Raw genomic sequence first — 19,860 nt, 5'->3', positions numbered from 1 at the left:
CCAACTTGGGCCCAGGTTCTGGTCCCCGGGCAGGTGCCCTTCTACCACAACCGGGAAGGATCCCCTTCTCCAAGACCCCTGGCAGACCCTGCAGTCTCCACGCCCTGCCCCCACGCCCATCCGCCTGAGCCCCAAGCCTCTTCCTGAGACTTAGAGGCCAGGCCCCCCAGCTCCCATCTTGCCCAGGACTTCCCTTCTGAAGCACAGGTGAGTGCCCTAGCTTGCCCCGGACCCCATCCCTGGGCACCAGCAACTCCAGGGAAGACCTGCCCAACTTGGCCCCAGGTTCTGGTCCCTGGGCAGGTGCCCTTCTAGCCCCACCGGGAAGGATCTCCTTCTCCAAGACCCCTGGCAGACCCTGCAGTCTCCACGCCCTGCCCCCACGCCCATCCGCCTGAGCCCCAAGCCTCTTCTTGAGACTTAGAGGCTGGCCCCCAGCTCCCATCTTGCCGTGGATTTCCCATCTGGAGGAGAGAGAGAGAGAGAGAGAGAGAGGAGAGCACCCATCCTCCCCCGGACTTCCCTTCTGAACAAGAGCTTCCATCCTGTCCCGGACTTCCAATTTGGACAAGAGAGCTCCCATCTGGACAAGAGAGAGAGACTTCCTGAATCTGTCAGCTCTGAACCAAGTGTGCGAATAAGGCCAGGAACGAACCACAAGGAGATGGGCAGACGTCAAGGCAGAAACACATACAACAAAATGAATAGTAATACACCATCACCAGGCCCTAGCCCTCCTCCAACACCTAGATCTGAACATCAGAAATTGGAAGAAGCAGAAGAAAATAGCCTTATGAATGTCATCATGAAGAAGCTAGAGGCTCGTGTAGAGGAAAAGACAAAAAAATGTGAAGAACGCTGTAAACAACTAGAGGAAAGGGCAAACAAATTAGAAGAAATCAATAAAGTCCTGGAAGAGAACAATAAAATACTGAAAGAAAATCAAGAAAAATCAATGAAACAAATGAAGGAAACAGTCCAAGACCTGAAAAGGGAAATAGAAAAAATGAAGAAGACACAAACAGAGGGAATGCTGGAAATAGAAAATCTGAGAAAACGATTGGGAACTTCAGATGCAAGTATAATCAACAGAATGCAAGAGATGGAAGAGAGGATCTCTAGCGTTGAAGATACAATAGAAGAAATGGATTCATCAGTCAAAGAAAACACTAAAGTCAACAAAGTCATGAACCAAAATGTCCAAGAAATTTGGGACACCATGAAAAGACCAAACCTACGAATAATAGGGGTAGAAGAAGGAGAAGAATACCAACTCAAGGGCACAGAAAATATATTCAACAAGATCATAGAAGAAAACTTTCCCAACTTAAAGAAGGAAATGCCTATGAAGATACAGGAAGCCTATAGAACACCAAACAGACTAGACCCCCAAAAAAAGTCCCCTCGCCACATAATAATTAAACAATTAAACGTACAGAATAAAGAAAGAATATTAAGAGCAGCAAAGGAAAAAGGCCAAGTGACATATAAAGGCAAACCTATCAGAATAACACCCGATTTCTCAATGGAGACTTTGAAAGCCAGAAGGTCCTGGACAGATGTAATGCAGACATTAAGAGACCATGGATGTCAGCCTAGACTAATATACCCAGCAAAACTTTCAATCGTCATAGATGGAGTGAACAAGACATTCCATGACAAAGCCAGATTTAAACAATATTTATCCACAAACCCAGCCCTACAGAAAGCACTAGAAGGAAAATTCCAACCTAAGGAAGTCAGATACAACCTCGAAAACACAGGCAATAGATAAAGCCACAGCAGTAGACCCCAACGAAGAAAAGTACACACACATCACCACCAAAAAATAACAGGAATGAACAATCACTGGACATTAATATCCCTCAATATCAATGGACTTAATTCACCTATAAAAAGACATAGGCTTACAGAATGGATACGAAAGCAGGACCCATCTTTCTGCTGCATACAAGAAACACATCTCAAATTCAAAGATAGACACTACCTAAAAATAAAAGGCTGGGAAAAGACTTTCCAATCAAACGGTCTTAAGAAACAAGCGGGTGTAGCCATCCTGATATCCAGCAAAATAGACTTCAAACTAAAATCAATCAAAAGAGATCAAGAAGGGCATTACATACTCATCACAGGAAAGATCCACCAAGATGAAGTCTCAATTCTGAACATTTATGCCCCAAACACAAGGGCACCCACATATGTAAAAGAAACATTATTAAAGCTTAAATCACATATAAAACCCCACACATTAATAGTGGGAGACCTCAACACCCCACTTTCACCACTGGACAGATCCCCCAAATCGAAACTTAACAGAGAAATAAAGGACTTAATTGATGTCATGACTCAAATGGACTTAATCGACATCTACAGAACATTCCATCCTAACAAAAAAGAATATACCTTCTTCTCAGCACCCCATGGAACCTTCTCTAAAATCGACCACATACTTGGTCACAAAGCAAATCTAAACAGATACAAAACAATTAGAATAACCTCCTGTGTTCTATCAGACCACCATGGTCTAAAGTTGGATTTCAACAACAACAAAAACTACAGAAAACCTACAATCTCATGGAAACTGAACAATACCCACCTGAATCACCAATGGGTTAAGGAAGAAATAAAGAAAGAAATTAAAGACTTCCTAGAGATCAACGAAAATGAAGACACCACATATCCAAACCTATGGGACACTATGAAAGCAGTACTAAGAGGGAAATTCATAGCACTAAACGCCCACATAAATAAGCTGGAGAAATCTCACACTAGTGACTTAACAGCACACCTGAAAGTTCTAGAACAGGAAGAAGCAAAGTCTCCCAGGAAAAATAGATGCCAGGAAATTATCAAAGTGAGAGCTGAAATCAATAAAATAGAAACAAAGAGAACAATACAAAAAATTAATGAAACAAAGAGTTGGTTCTTTGAGAAAATCAACAAGATAGACAAGCCCTTATCCAAACTAACCAAAAGACAGAGAGAGAGCATCCAAATCAACAAAATCAGAAATGAAAAGGGGGACATAACAACAGACATTGAGGAAATCCAGAGAATCATCAGGTCATACTTCAAAAACCTCTATTCCACAAAACTGGAAAACCTAAAAGAAATGGATAATTTTCTGGATAGGTACCACATACCTAAATTAAATCAAGACCAGATAAACTATTTAAATAGTCCAATAACCCCTAACGAAATAGAAACAGTCATTAAAAGTCTCCCAACCAAAAAAAGCCCAGGACCAGATGGTTTCAGTGCAGAATTCTACCAGATCTTCAAAGAAGAGTTAATACCAATACTCTCTAAATTGTTCCATACAATAGAAACAGAAGGAACATTACCAAACTCCTTCTATGAGGCTACAATTACCCTGATTCCCAAACCAAACAAGGATACAACAAAGAAAGAGAACTACAGACCGATCTCCCTCATGAACATTGATGCAAAAATACTCAATAAAATACTGGCAAACAGACTCCAAGACCACATCAAAACAATTATCCACCATGATCAAGTAGGATTCATTCCAGGGATGCAAGGATGGTTCAACATACGAAAGTCTGTCAATGTGATACACCATATAAACAAACTCAAAGAAAAAAACCACATGATCATCTCACTAGATGCTAAAAAGGCATTTGACAAAATCCAACACCCCTTCATGATAAAGGTCTTGGAGCGATCAGGAATACAGGGAACATACCTAAACATAATAAAGGCAATTTACAGCAAGCCAACAGCCAACATCAAATTAAATGGAGAGAAACTCAAAGCAATTCCACTAAAATCAGGAACGAGGCAAGGCTGTCCGCTCTCCCCATACTTATTCAATATAGTACTTGAAGTTCTAGCCAGAGCAATAAGACAACATAAGGAGATTAAGGGGATACAAATTGGAAAGGAAGAAGTCAAGCTTTCCCTATTTGCAGATGACATGATAGTATACTTGAGCAACCCCAAAGATTCCACCAAGGAACTGATACAGCTTATAAACACCTTCAGCAACATAGCAGGATACAAGATCAACTCCAAAAAATCAGTAGCCCTCCTATATACAATGGACAAAAAAGCGGAGAAGGAAATCAGAGATACATCACCCTTTACTATAGCCACAAATGACATAAAATACCTTGGGGTAATACTAACCAAGCAAGTGAAGGACCTATATGACAAGAACTTTAAGTCCCTGAAAAAAGAAATTGAAGAAGATGTCAGAAAATGGAAAGATCTCCCATGCTCATGGATAGGCAGAACTAACATAGTAAAAATGGCAATCTTACCAAAAGCAATCTACAGATTCAATGCAATCCCCATCAAAATACCAACACAATTCTTCACAGACCTGGAAAGAATAATACTCAACTTCATATGGAAAAACAAAAAACCCAGGATAGCCAAAAGAATCCTGTACAATAAAACAACCTCTGGAGGCATCACGATCCCTGACTTCAAGCTGTACTATAGAGCTACAGTAATAAAAACAGCTTGGTACTGGCATAAAAACCGACATGTGGACCAATGGAATCGAATTGAAGACCCTGATATTAATCCGCACACCTATGAACAAATAATTTTTGACAAAGAAGCCAAAAGTGCACAATGGAAAAAAGAAAGCATCTTCAACAAATGGTGCTGGCAAAACTGGATATCAACATGTAGAAGGCTGCAAATAGATCCATATCTATCACCGTGCACAAAACTTAAGTCGAAGTGGATCAAGGACCTCAACATAAATCCAGCTACTCTGAACCTGCTAGAAGAGAAAGTAGGAAGTAGTCTTGAACACATTGGCATAGGAGACCACTTTCTAAATAGAACACCAGTAGCACAGACACTGAGAGAAACAATCAATCAATGGGACCTCTTGAAACTGAGAAGCTTTTGTAGGGCAAAGGATACGGTCAACAAAGCAAAGCGACAGCCTACAGAATGGGAAAAGATCTTCACCAATCCCACATCTGACAGAGGACTGATATCCAGAATATATAAGGAACTCAAGAAATTAGACATCAAAATGCCCAACAGTCCAATTAAGAAATGGGCTATAGAACTAAACAGAGAATTCTCAACAGAGGAAACTCAAATGGCTGAAAGACATTTAAGGAATTGCTCAACATCCCTAATCATCAGGGAAATGCAAATCAAAACAACTCTGAGATACCACCTTACGCCTGTCAGAATGGCTAAGATCAAAAACACTGAAGACACCTTATGCTGGAGAGGATGTGGAGCTAGGGGAACTCTCCTCCACTGCTGGTGGGAATGCAAGCTTGTACAACCACTTTGGAAATCAATATGGCGATTTCTTAGAAAATTGGGAATCCATCTCCCCCAAGATCCAGCTATACCACTCTTGGGCATATACCCAAGGAATGCTCAACCACACCACAAGAGCACTTGTTCAGCTATGTTCATATCAGCGTTGTTTGTAATAGCCAGAACATGGAAACAACCTAGATGCCCTTCAACTGAAGAATGGATAAACAAAATGTGGTACATATACACAATGGAATACTACTCAGCAGAGAAAAACAATGACATCATGAGGTTTGCAGACAAATGGATGGATCTAGAAAAAATCATCCTGAGTGAGGTATCCCAGACTCAGAAAGACAAATATGGTATGTACTCACTCATAACAGGATACTAGATGTGGAACAAGGATGACTGGACTGCTACTCACATCACCAGGCAGGCTACCTGGAAAACAGGACCCCAAGAAAGACACAGGGATCGCCCAACGACAGAGAAATGGAATGAGATCTACATGAACAGCCTGGACAGGAGTGGGGGTAGTGAAGGGCGAGGGTCGAGGGAAAGAGAGCTTGGGTGAGTGGGAGATCCCAGCTGGATCAAAAACAGAGAGGGAGAACAAGGAATAGGAGACCATGGTAAATGAAGACCACATGAGAATAGGAAGAAACAAAGTGCTAGAGAGGCCCACAGAAATCCACAAAGATACCCCCACAACAGACTGCTGGCAATGGTCGAGAGACAATCCGAACTGACCTACTCTGGTGATGGGATGGCCAAACACCCTAATTGTCGTGCTAGAAACCTCATCCAACTACTGATGGATCTGGAGGCAGAGATCCATGACTAGGCCCCAGGTGGATCTCTGGGAGTCCAATTAGCGAGAATGAGGAGGGTTTATATGAGAGAGAATTGTTGAGACCAAGGTCGGATAAAGCACAGAGACAAATAGCCAAACAAACGGAAACACATGAAATATGAACCAATGACTGAGGGGTCACCAACTGGATCAGGCCCTCTGAGTGGGTGAGACAGTTGATTGGCCTGATCTGTTTGGGAGGCATCCAGGCAGTGGGACCGGGTCCTGTGCTCATTGCATGAGTTGGCTGTTTGAAACCTGGGGCCTATGCAGGGTCCCTTGGCTCAGCATGGGAGGAGGGGACTGGACCTACCTGGACTGAGTCCACCAGGTTGATCTCAGTCTGTGGGGAAGGCTTTGCCCTGGAGGAGATTGGAATGGGGGGCGGGCTGGGGGGAAGGTGAGGGGGGCGGGAGGGGGGAGAACAAGGGAATCTGTGGCTGATATGTAGAACTGAATTGTATTGCAAAATAAAAATTAAAAAAAAAAAAAAAACAAACAAACAAACAAACAAAAAAAAAAAGAACAGTTAGCAAGAAGCCTGCCATGGCCATACAGTTTGTAACCAATATAAGTCTCTGTGTTTACTTGGTTGGGTTTGAGCGGCTGTGGGACTGGCAGGTGAGAGAGATTTGCCCTGACTGTGGGCTAGCCAGGAAAACTCAAGTAACAAATGGCGTCCAACGTGGTGGCAAGAGTTTCCACCTAAAAACTGAGAAAAAAGATTCTAAAACGGAGCTAAAAACAGCTTCCTAATTGTCTCTCTCGAATGAGCAGCAGCTGCAGGTTTGAGCTACTGGCCGGTTCCTAGCGTGCTTGCTCGACCTGCTCTATGGCAGGAATGAGGCCTTTGCAAGTGGCACTTTGAGCTGCATGGTGGATTTAGCCTTTGCTGGTGCAGAGCAAAAGGGGAGGTTTTTGGGCTACATGCTGCTTGGATAAAAGCATAGACCCACGATAGCTCCCAGAGCTGGTGGTAAACATACCGTACCACCGCCATGTTGGGAAGCTGAGGTGGGCGGAGCTAGCAGCCACAGCTGCTGCAGTTTAAAGCGATAGATTCACAATAAGACAGATTCAGATGTAATAGTTTGCAATGTGTGTAAAAAATACGTAGGCTTGAAAGAGACAAAAAAGGTGATGTATACAGTTATATAAACAAATACATAATTCTAAAAAATAAAGTTTTTAAAGACACAGTAAAATTAATATATAAAATAAGCCACGTAAAGATGAATATTACACAGAGAATCTGGATTGTGTTGTCTTTGGGATTTTTAACTGCAGAAAAACATTTGATCATAAAAGATGTTGAGTTAAACCAATATGTATATTTTAAAGATACCTTGACTTCAAAATTTGGATGTAAGGATATGTTACTTTGGAAAGGAGACTCTGCTTTTGTTCCCACAGAAAGCCAAAGGCTATGGATTTGTTCCAGAATAAGATACATCAGGTTTGACCAGCCAAGACCCCCTGAAAGGTCTCCAATGACACAATGGCCCAGATGATCCAACATCCAGAACTGTTTGAAGGCAACTGGCTCAGATGATACATCCTCATGGACTACTCCATAATCCTAAAATTTTCTTTGTGTCCCCATAAGATACAGCGCCCCCCTCCAGCAGGAAGTAGTAAGAGAAGCTACGCCCAAATTCCCAAATTATATGTAATTTTACTTTGTTAAAGTTAAAACCTTCCTTTTTGAAAAAAAAAAAGGGGGGGGGGGGAAGTGCCGTGGGATGTTCTGTATGGCAAATGTGTTGCTGATTAGTCAATAAATAAAACACTGATTGGCCATTGGCTAGGCAGGAAGTATAGGTGGGACAAGGAGGAGAATAAAGCTGGGAAGTGGAAGGCTGAGAGAGAGAGACACTGCCAGCCGCCATGATGACAAACAGCATGTGAAGATGCCGGTAAGCCATGAGCCATGTGGCAAGGTATAGATTAATGGAAATGGATTAATTTAAGCTGTAAGAACAGTTAGCAAGAAGCCTGCCATGGCCATACAGTTTGTAACCCAAAAAAAAAAAAATAATAATAATAATAAACATCCCAGGGTGTGTCTAACCAAGCAAGTGAAAGATTTGTATGATAAAAAATTCAATTCTTTGACTCCCTGGAGGGCCAGGACCCAGAAGCTGGAAGCTGGATAGCTTAGAGACCTAGAATAGAACCAAACATTACTGACAAAAAAAATATTCCTAATGATATTCTACTATAATCTTAGTTTGATTCTAAGCCCAGTTGTGATCAGAGAGGCTTCATCCAGCAATGGATGGAAACAGATTCATAGACCCATAGACAAACATTAGCTGGAGCTTGAGGAATCTTGTGGAAGAGGGGGAGTGATTGTGCAAGACAGAGGGATCAGGGACTCTCCAGGAAAACGTACAGAATCAGTTAACCTGAGATCATAAGGGATCACAGAGACTGAACTGACAACCAGGGGACCTGCATGGGTCTGACCTAGGCGTTCTGCATATATGTTAAAGTTGTATAACTTGGACTTCTTGTGGGGACTCCTAACAGTGGGAGCAGGCGTTGTCTTTGACTTTTTTTTGCCTGCTTTTGGGACTCTTTTCCTCATACTGGGTTGTGTCATACAGCCTTAATATGAGGGGAGGTGCCTAGCCTTAATGCAATTTGATATGCCCTGTTTAGTTGATATCCATGGGAGGCCTGACCTTTTCTGAATAGAAATGGAGGAGGAGTGGATGCGGGGGCTGAGGACTGGGAGGAGATCAGGGAGGGAAAACTGTGATCAGGATTCAATATGAGAGAAGAATAAATTAAAAAGTTAAAAACCTCAAGTCTTTGAAGAAAGAAATTGAAAAAGGTATCAGAAGATGGAAAGATCTCCCATGCTCATGTTTCAGTAGGATTAACATAGTCAAAATGGCCATCCTACCAAAAGCAATCTACAGATTCAGTGCAATCCTCATCATAAATTCAGCACAATTCTTCACAGATCTTGAAAGGACAATTCTCAACTTTATTTAGATAAACAAAAACTCAGAATAGCTAAAACAATCCAGAACAATAAAGGAACCACTGGAGGTCTTACTATTCATGATTTAAGGTTTTAGTACAAAGATATGGTAATAAAACAGTATGATATTGGCATTAAAACATGTGTTGATCAATGGAATTGAATTGAAGACCTAGACATAAATCCACACACCCATGGACACCCAAATTTTGATAAAGAAGCCAGAAATGTACACTGGAAAGACAGCATCTTCAATACATGGTGCTGGTCAAACTGGATGGCTGCATTTAGAAGTATGCAAATAGATCCATACTTATCACCCTGCACAAAACTCAACTCCAAATGGATCAAGGACCTTACCACAAAACCAGGTATACTGAACCTAATACTTTTGAATGTATTGGCACAGTAGAAGACTTTCTGTACAGAACACGATTAGTGCAGGGGTTGGGAGTGGGGAAGTCCCTGCAGATGTCATAGCAGGCAGGGAAATGAACCACAAAGAGGAGAAGAGGAAAACTCAGGTCAGTCTAACTTAGCAGGTCTAGATCAAACTTCAGGAGTTGGATGCCACGTGGTTTATTGTTAGCATATTAAACACAGCACAATTTGGAAAAAAAAGTTTCCTGGTGTAATACAATCCTTGGTCATAAGGAAGAATAATTACATCAAAACTCAACTCAGTGTACATGTCATTTCATCCAAGAAGATGGCTTCTGGAGATAGGCTACCTGTATTAGCTTAAGGGCCTAGGGAAGGATCTGGTTTCATCTCAGTTATACAAATAGTGTAGAGATCATTTGGGCTATCAGCCACCCCTGCTCCTGATTGGAGGAGTTTGCAGGATCCCCTGGAAATACAGATAAACATAAGAGTCATTTAGATTACTAGCCACTTGATTTTAAAAACTTTATGAGGCCTGGTCCTACAGATAACTCTGATTACCAAGCTATTAATCATCTCTAATTCCCAGCTTTTGGGGTGGGAAAAACAGGCTTTGTGTCCTTTCCTTGGAGAGGACAATCGTACATACTGAACATTCCTGGTTTCCCTGGAGATCTTGGGCACAAAGATCCCAACATCTCCTCCCTTATAAAAATTTTAAAAAAGGAAAATAGTGGTTGTAATAGAGGCCAAAGTTGAATGCATTGTATCTATAGCTAGTCTAATTAATATAAGCAAGCTTAAGAGAATTATAAGAATAGTTAATAGAGGACTGAGAAAAGGGGAAAACCATTTAACCATGATGGCCATTTGAAGGTCACCTGAGAGATTTTGTCTCTTTATGTAAATCATTAATTTGACTATCAATAGTATGGGAAAAATCTGACACATTAAAGCAGCACATGCCAGAAAATTGTTAACTACCAGGATGATACCTGAGCAACAAACAATCTATAGTAACTCTACTTTGTAAAACTGTGGTCCCAGACACAAAGCCCTTGATCTGTAACCTCTCCTGCCTATAAAATATGCTAGGACAAAGGTGGCACTAAACTTGTGGGTGTAGCCAACCAATGGCTGATCTGACTTAAGGCCCACTCCAGAGATGGAACCCATACCTGACACTACTCAAGTGACCAAGAACCAGAGACTATATAGCCCAGAGACCTAGAGTAAAATCAAATACAACTGATATAAAAAAATCTAACAATGAAATGATTCCTAATGATATTCTGCTATACCCAGAGATTAGTTCTTTATTCAGTCATCATCCCTCCTGCAGCAGATGGGAGCAAATACAGAGACCCACAGCTAGGCATTTATATCTATCTATCTATCTATCTATCTATCTATCTATCTATCTATCTATCTACATATCTATCTATATCTATATATCTATCTATATATCTATATATATAGATATATATCAATATATCTATATAGATAGATAGATAGATAGATAGATAGATAGATAGATAGATAGATAGATAGATAGAGAAAGCATGGAACACACAGCTTGAACTGGAATGTCTCCATCAAATCCCTCCCCATCAAAGCTCAGGAAACTCTGAGGAAGAGGTAGAAAGTATAAGAGCCAGATGATAGAAGACACCAGGAAAACAAGACCCTCTAAATCAACTGACAAAGCTCAAATGAAGCCACAGAGACTGAAGCAACAACCATAGAGCCAACATAGGTTTCCACTAGGTCCTCTGTATATATATTAGAGCTTTAGTGTTTTTATAGGACTTCTGAGGGTGTGAATGAATGCCTTGTCTTGGGGGCTTTTTATGTGTTTGTTTGCCTTGTCCAAACTTGATGTGATGGTTTTTGTTTTAACTTATTATATTTTATTTCGTTAAAAATATTTCTAAAATATAATGAAATACTTTTGAAGAAAAAAGTGAATTACATTAATCAATTTTGTTTTCTCTCATCTGTAGATAATATATAGCATGTGACCACATAAAATATTTACATATATGTATATGCATGAAATACACACACACACACACACACACACACACACACACACACACACACTAGAAATATTGGAAAGCAAAAGTTTGACACAGAGAAAGGAGGAGATTAACAGTAGAGAAGAGGCAGGAATGAAGAAGGAGAACACAGTGTGATGACTGCGGCTAAAGCACATGATACACTTGAAAGATAGTTTCATCATAAATCTAATCACTATATACAGAGAATATGCCTTAGTAAAAATGAAAAAAGAAAGAATTAAAATGAAAAACAATACGTTGTTTATCTCAAATATCACTCTATAGCTTTTCTGAATCACAACATATAATCAGTTAAGGAAAAGAAAATTATGAATAAGTAAATATTGAAGCAATATGTCAGTACTGCCCAATTTTTATCATTGAGCTTTAATGAAATTTATCATTTTTATCACAGATGATAAACTAGACAACAAGGAACCTTCTTATTCACACATTGCTATAGATATGTTGTCTTCAGAGTCCTGCTAATTCATAAACACAAGTTTATGCTCCAAAAATTCAAGCTCAAACTGTAACCGTGAATTCTTGAGTCTGGAGTGGAATTTAGGAATCACAGTGTGGATTATTTGTTTCTTGTCACAGGATGTACTTGTCCAAATTCTAATTGATCAAATTCATTCCCCATGAACTGAATAATATGTATTTCATTCAGTCACAAAGCTAATGTGAAATGTCTTACCTTTTACTAAAATGCATAATTACACTTTGTTCTCCGTGCTAGTATTTAAAACTACTGATTTTGGCTGAGAAGTAGCCTCCTTATAATGTATGCAATGACATTATGAATATATATATATACATATATATATATATATATATATATATATATATATATATATATATATATATATATATATATATATATTGTCCTCATTACCTCCAGTCAAATATGTGGTAAATGTTTGAAGGGTTTTTTTTAAAAGAAAATTGGAAATTTGAAACTTATACAAAAGACTGGTGGTCTAGCCTGACCATGGGGCATTATTCAAAAGAGCATGTTAAGTTTCTCTTGGATTCAAAGAAAGAATTTCTGTAGGTTAGAAATTCATGAGCTCATGTGAATTTCTCTAAGAACACATTGCCTGGGAAGCTCTAATTGAAGTGATTGCATCACTAAATCAACCTGTCAGAGATGATAGGCTTGATGAAGCTTAAATTCACTTGTTTTAGCTACATCTGAAGGTTTATAATAAATGTAATAGCTAAATGTTTATACAAATAAAATCAATATACAAAAATATATCATGCTTATTCTTAGGGTTATAAGAAAATTCATACATAATTATTTTTAGCCTAGAGAAAAAATATCTTTTTACAGTGGGAAAAATGAAGTGGAAGCTAAAATATAATAACTTTTTGATTAGTAGTGTCTTTTTTCCTATTTCAAAGATTCTGGTTGGTTTGGAGTATTTTGTTTGTTTGCCTGTTTGTTTTCTAAGAAAAGAGAGCAAGAAAGGGCATGGAGTTGTGTGGGTGAAAAGGTAAGGAAGATCTGGGAGCAGCTGGGGGAAGGAAACAAACAGTGATCAATATATAATGTATAAAAAGAATTTTTCAGTTAAAAAGAAAAATAGAGGATGTGGTAGGAAAATGAATATGACTAAAGTCCAAGGATATATATGTGTGAAAATGTCAACCTGAAACCTATTATTTTGTATGCTGAACTAAAAGTATGTAAAAATTGATGAAAAGGAAAAATAGTCTTCAATAATTTAATAGATGTTTGGAATCAACGAATCCAAACTTATGATTTCAAACTTTATGCATAACTTCACAAAGATTCGACATTAGCACAGCATGTAATGGGCTGGTGAGATGTCTCAGTGGGTGAAAGCATTTGTCACCACACCTGACCTCTTGAGATGGATCTCTAAGACTCACATAGCAGAAGAGAACAGGCTATAGAAAGTTGCCCTCTGACCTCCATATGTACACACACATAACATAGTCAAATATATTATAAAATATTTTTTTAAAAGACAGAATAGATGGTGACCCTATAGCTTTGTGGTTCAACAATGCAGTTAAGTAAGTAAACTTTGAAAATCTAATAATGGTTTAAGATGATTTTTTTTCATTATTTTTGTTTTGAGACAGGGTCTCACTATGTAACTCCACTAACTTCAAATTTCCTGGGATTGTCCTGGCTCAGCTTCTCTCTCAAGCACCATCAAATTACAGGACTATGCCACCAAATACAGCTTGAAATGCACCTGCTTTATGTTTCATTTCATTGGCAATTTCTCTGTGGCTTTTGAACAATTGTAACTTTCTTGAAAAAGCACAAGGAATTGGGGGTTTAAATAAATAATAAATACATTCCCATATTTATTTCTAAAACCCAAAGATGCTGCTAACATATTTCTTACTCTGTATCAGTACTGGATATTTAAATTTTTATTTTATTTATTTATTTATTTATTTATTTATTTATTTATTTATTTATTTATTTATTGGTTTTTTGAGACAGGGTTTCTCTGTGTAGCTTTGCGCCTTTCCTGGAACTCACTTGGTAGCCCAGGCAGGCCTCGAACTCACAGAGATCCGCCTGGCTCTGCCTCCCAAGTGCTAGGATTAAAGGCATGCGCCACCACCACCCGGCTATTGTTTTATTGTAGTTCTCATGATACTAGAGATTAAATCTAGGGTGTTGTGTATATTAGGAAAGCATTCTGCCAACTGAGCTACCACTAAGTCTGTTTAGCCGACATACAGTATAGTATCATTTGTGAGGTAAAAACATGGTGTGTGTGTGTGTGTGTGTGTGTGTGTGTGGTGTGGTTTCCATGTCCTTGCTATTTTAAGCAGTGCTATAATAAAACTGAGATAGCAGATAACTGGAAATCCTAATTTCATTTCCATTGAACATGTGCTTGGTGGATGATATAGAAAGTTCATATATATATATATATATATATATATATATATATATATATAAACTTTATACTATATTTTGTAAAGAAACTATATATATATTTTTTAAATTATAAACTCTAAACTATATTTTTTAAAGAAACTACATATAGTGATGATGTAACTCTATATTTTCTCTCAGGAATTAGTATTATTTTTTTCCATAACTGTTACATATACTAGAATGAAATATTGGCAAATTGATAGAACTCCACAATGAGATTTATAAAACATGAATGAAAAAAATTTGATCCATGAATTGGCAAGTTTTCTCAGCAAGTAAGTGCACATACTAGCAAACCTAATAATCTGAATTTGGATCCTAAAATTCACATGTTAGACAAAGGGAATAAAACTCAGTTCATGAGCTGAAAAAATCATTATTGCTAAGATGTCTCTACTGCTCAAAAGTGTCTTGAGATTCAAAAAAATTCTAGCAAAATACCAACGAAATTATTCAAGTAATAGAAAAAAACTAACATTACTACAAGATCAATATAGTAGAAAGAAAAGTGGAGTTTTAAAAACATAAACTGTTTTATGATATATTCTGGTAAATATTACAATAATTCCACTTTCCTCTAACTAGTAAAACTAAGTATTGTGTTCAGAAAAAAAATATATAGCAAGTAACATTACATTTAATTATATTTTATTACTCATACATAGTCTTTTATACAGAATTGTCAGTATTTGTCTTAAATCAAATATAAAACATTGAATAATCTTTACATATTTCAATGGTATTTTAAGATTTCAATACTTAAAGTTATCTAAAATATTCTAAAATCTAAAATATTTTGTTCTCATTTATCTAGGTTAAGTTTTGCTACTCTATATTCCTTGACTATGTGGTAGCCATTCTAATCCATTTATGTTTTTCAGATGTGGCTAAACCTTCAAATCTTTGAGTTCCTGTATTTTCCATGATGCTTATTTTGTTTTATGATTGTGCTTTGTTTCCCCTAAATACTCTTAATTTCAGTTCAATATCATTCAAGAACCTGCTTTACAACCAAAGCTAAGGCCGTCTCTGCAGTCTATAGCTAGCATAATACTATTCTGAAAACACCAGAGTACTGATTCTGGTGAGATTTTTCAAGTTCAGTAGTTTGGCTTGACTTCATTCTCTTGAATATAACCCTGGGAGACCTAGAATTGTACCTGTCTTACCCACATGCTTAGAACAGCATCAGAAAACTAGAAGTACATAACACAATATTTGCTAAAGAACTGATTCAATCTGTGCATAAATACATAGTTTAATTTATTTAAAGAACATTTTCTCACTTTTTTGTTTTCTCTTTCTTTTATCCAGTCAGCAGACCACATACTGATTTAATAACTTCCTCATAGAAGACTTCACTTCCTGGTTGCGAAGTGTATAGATCACAGGATTCATCAAAGGAAAAATGACTGTGTGGAAGAGAGAAACAACTTTGTCAGCTTGGAGAGCCCGGAAGGGGCGGGTGTAGATAAAAATGGCAGGCCCAAACATGAGAAACACGATGATAATGTGGGTGGTGCATGTAGAGATAGCTTTGCTCTTCCCTTCAGAAGAGTGTCCTTTGACATGGTAGAGGATGACAGCATAGGATGACAGGAGACCCAGAAAGCATAAGAGGCTGAGCAGACCACTGTTAGAGACCATCAGGAGCTCTACTGCAAAGGTATCAGTGCAGGCTAGCTTAATGACCTGTGGAACATCGCAGAAAAAGTTATCCAGCTGGTTTGGGCCACAAAAGGGCAAGTTCACGATAAGAGCCACTTGTACAATGGAATGAGCAAAACCCCCAAGCCACAGAGCCAACAATAACACATAACAGACTCTAGGGTTCATGAGAGTGGAGTAGTACAAAGGACGACATATAGCGATATAACGATCAAAAGCCATTACAACAAGAAGGAACATTTCTCCCGCTCCAAGAAAGTGCAAAAAAAATAGCTGAGTGATGCAGCCTTTGTAAGAAATGACTTTTTTCTCACAGAAGAAATCCACAAGCATCCTGGGAGCTACAATGAAAGAGTAGGAGGCATCCAGGAAGGCCAAGTTTCCCAGGAAGAAATAAAGTGGAGCTGTGAGTCCAGGGTCCGATCTAATGGTGAAAATGATAAGAAAATTTCCAGGAAGAATTATTACGTAGAAAACTGAAAGTAGTGCAAAGACCAGGAGTTGAGTATCTTGAGATTGAGTCAGGCCAAGGAGGATGAATTCTGTTACTACTGAGCTGTTATTGGTCTCCATCACTTCCTAATCTATAGAATAAAACATGGTATGTGTTATGCATGCCTTTTCTTCTGTTTCAAAGATTAAATCTACATGAAAACAATGTTTGCCATAACCAGTGCACCACAGCTAAAGACAGCTATGTTAACCCCTGTCTTTCCTAATCCCCACTAAGACATGTTCCTCTATAGATACTCTCATTTCCATTTCACTACATGCTTGTACATAACTGTAATTTTATGAGGATGGGCCAAATTTCACAGCTATGTCAACCATTCCTTTTGTTTTATTTTATTTTTTTCTGTTGGTGGTGACTCAATCTTTTGCTAGAATATTTGCTAGATTTTTGTTCCTTCTTTGTATCATCATAGAGAAAACTGTATTTGAAATTGTTTCTCTACTTCAATTCCCATGACATGCTTCCCTTTTAGTTCTTATTTCCTTTCTGAATTATTTAATTGCTGATTCCCATCACATTGCTGTTTTGTTGCCCACGTGCGTTCTAACTTCCAAGCATGTTGTCAGGATCTGAAATAAAATCTGTACCTTCACTTCACACACAGGCATCCTCCTAATTAAATTTCTGACCAGCCCAAACCTACATGTACATCCTGTGCCTAAATTCTTGTTATTGCTTTCCAGGTGCATTTGCTTTTGATTTATCTTAATATACTTACTCCTATATCTCAGAATGATATCCAGATGATATATTTTCCAAAAATTTTTGGCATTATTGTACCTCTAATCAGTACATGGAAAAGTTATGATGATCTCAATTCATAAAACAGAGTAGGAAATGGACATGAAGAAGCTATATTCTAATATGGTTCTTTAATAATTGAGAAAATTGAAAATTTGTTATTAATTTTAAATATATAATGAGTTAACTTTTGGGTTATCATTGAGAAGTGATAGAGGAAATGTATATTCATTTGTTTAAAGATAAGGAAATTATTAGTGTTTCATTAATTATTGAGATTTCGACACTGTTTATCAAAACATTCTTTCTCTTGTAACTTTTGTCCTAGTAAGAGTTATATTTGCTAGAGAAATTTATAATTTAATTTTCATCTGAATACTTTTCTTCAGAGTAGAGTGTATCCAGTCCAGAGATGTGCTCATGAAGATCCATTTTTACATAAAATAATGGAACTTCTATCTCTATGCCTAAAATAATCTTATTTTGTGCAGTAATATATGATGCCATAGTTTTAAAAATTCATTTTGATATGTAGTCATATTTTGTGGGATTGTGCATACTCCATTGTTAGAGTATATGGCTTAAAAGACAGATTAATGTTTATTACAACAAATAACTGTAATGTCGCATTAAAAAATGATGTCCATAGACTTGAACTAAAAACAATATTATGCTACAGTTACAGATATAAGCAATTTGGAAATAGAAAAAGCAATGAATTGCTGTTAAGTGTTAAAACATAAGTCACCTGAAATAGTATGTGTTTGAAAGGAGATAGTCACAAAATGAATTCATGTAAACTCTCCATAATAGAGCAATTACAGAGGCAGAAAATTGATTAGGCATTGATTAGGGTGAGGCCTGAGATGGAGGTTACAACATATATGAGAGATTTCATATGATGAAAATACTATAGAAATGTGGACAATTCCTAAATATATTTATAGTACACTTAAATTGTGAATTCTTATCTAATGCTGACATGTTTAATGTTGCCATTTGATTTTGAGGGGTAATTTCAAAGAAGATAGATTTTTGTTTAAAATATGGCATAAAGTATTAATAATCTTTCCATAATGGCAAGAGAAAGGAGGAAAGAAAAGAGAAAAGTCAGATTGGTAAGTCCCTAAAGAGAATTCATGAGAAATTCTGACATCATTTTACATTACTTCACATATATCTGAACTTATAGGTGATTAATAACGTGCAAGTAACATTCAGATGTTATGGCACAAGTTTGTGAAATGTGTGGGCACATATTTGGATACACCAACACATACTGAGAAGCGTACAATCACATACTTAAGAAGTGAAAACAGACTGAAAGAGCAAAAATCTCTGATTCTCTTTGAACTCATTGAAGAGCTTCTTTGCCATTTATTTATTTATACATCTGCTGACCATCACTTTTACACCACACCTGCCTGTAAAAATCTCTCAGAAAAATTAGTTCAAAGCCCTCTTTCTACTTACATTGTGACATTGCAACACTGATGCACAGTTAATCATCTCAGTCATCCCTGGATTTGTAATTTGGAAACTTAAGAGTGCCCGAGGGTGGCCGTCCCCTTCCCTCTTTCTTTGCCTTTTTTCTGTGTCCACCTTGGTCCCTCTTGTCTATCATGTGGAAGGAAGCCTGTGTTGTTATTTAACATCTTTGACCAACCTCTTGTCTTCTTCTCTTCCCATTTCTGTGTTTGTTTCAGTGACTCCCAAATTGTGCTGATCCCAGTAATTGAGAACAGAGATGTAACAAATGGACATTTCTCTGTACAAAATAAGTTCAAAGGGGAGAAGTCTGAAAAAAAAATGTACTGCAAAAAAACAAGTGTTTTATTCCAGTCAGTTGAGATGATGAAGGATTGTTCACGTAGGCTAAGGTAGAAAAGTCTTAATTCTTAGCCATTTCTAAATTTGCTTGTTTCAACTGATGAAAAAAAAAAACAAAATAATTGGTATTGAAAATACATGTGCAGAACACACAGCATTGTTCCCCTTTTCTCAGAGTTCATTTACATAGGCAGTCAGGATACACTGCGTGCACTCATTCCTGAAGCTAAGGGTTTTGGAACAACATTTCTCTCCTAGCATCCTATCTTGTTCTCTATCATCTTTGTGGGTTCCTTCTTTCTCCATTTCATCCCTGACAATTCTGACTTTATTCCTTGTACTCTTTTACTTGTGTTTTTGGACTTATTGCTTATCTTTATTTTTCTTGCAATGTATTCCTCCAATTCTTCTGTCAATTTCTCCAATCCTCTCATTTTCCTATATTCTTTCAGCTATTATTTTTGCTTTGTTCTCTGCACTTACCAACTAATTATGTTCAAACAACAATTAGTGATAAAAAGAAGCCATGAATTTGGGGAAAAAAAGAGCAAAGAGTTCTTGGAAGAAGGAAAATTAAGGGAGAAATGATGTAATTAAATTATACTCTCAAAAAATAAA

The 19,860-nt window shown here is 37.6% G+C and overlaps 1 protein-coding gene across 1 annotated transcript; it reads right to left on the bottom strand.

The window, feature by feature from the left end:
• Nucleotides 1–15,803: 15,803 nt before the first annotated feature.
• On the bottom strand, nt 15,804–16,730 carry LOC131920077 (olfactory receptor 4N5). Its single transcript, XM_059274496.1, has one exon. It carries the CDS (start codon nt 16,728–16,730, stop codon nt 15,804–15,806), a length of 927 nt encoding a protein of 308 aa, XP_059130479.1.
• Nucleotides 16,731–19,860: the final 3,130 nt, after the last annotated feature.

This window comes from Peromyscus eremicus, chromosome 9 (genome assembly GCF_949786415.1).
Source record: "Peromyscus eremicus chromosome 9, PerEre_H2_v1, whole genome shotgun sequence".
In the NCBI taxonomy this organism is placed as follows: domain Eukaryota; kingdom Metazoa; phylum Chordata; class Mammalia; order Rodentia; family Cricetidae; genus Peromyscus; species Peromyscus eremicus.
The sequence above is the reverse complement of the archived record's forward strand: the minus strand, read 5'-3'. Positions and strand labels throughout refer to the sequence as shown.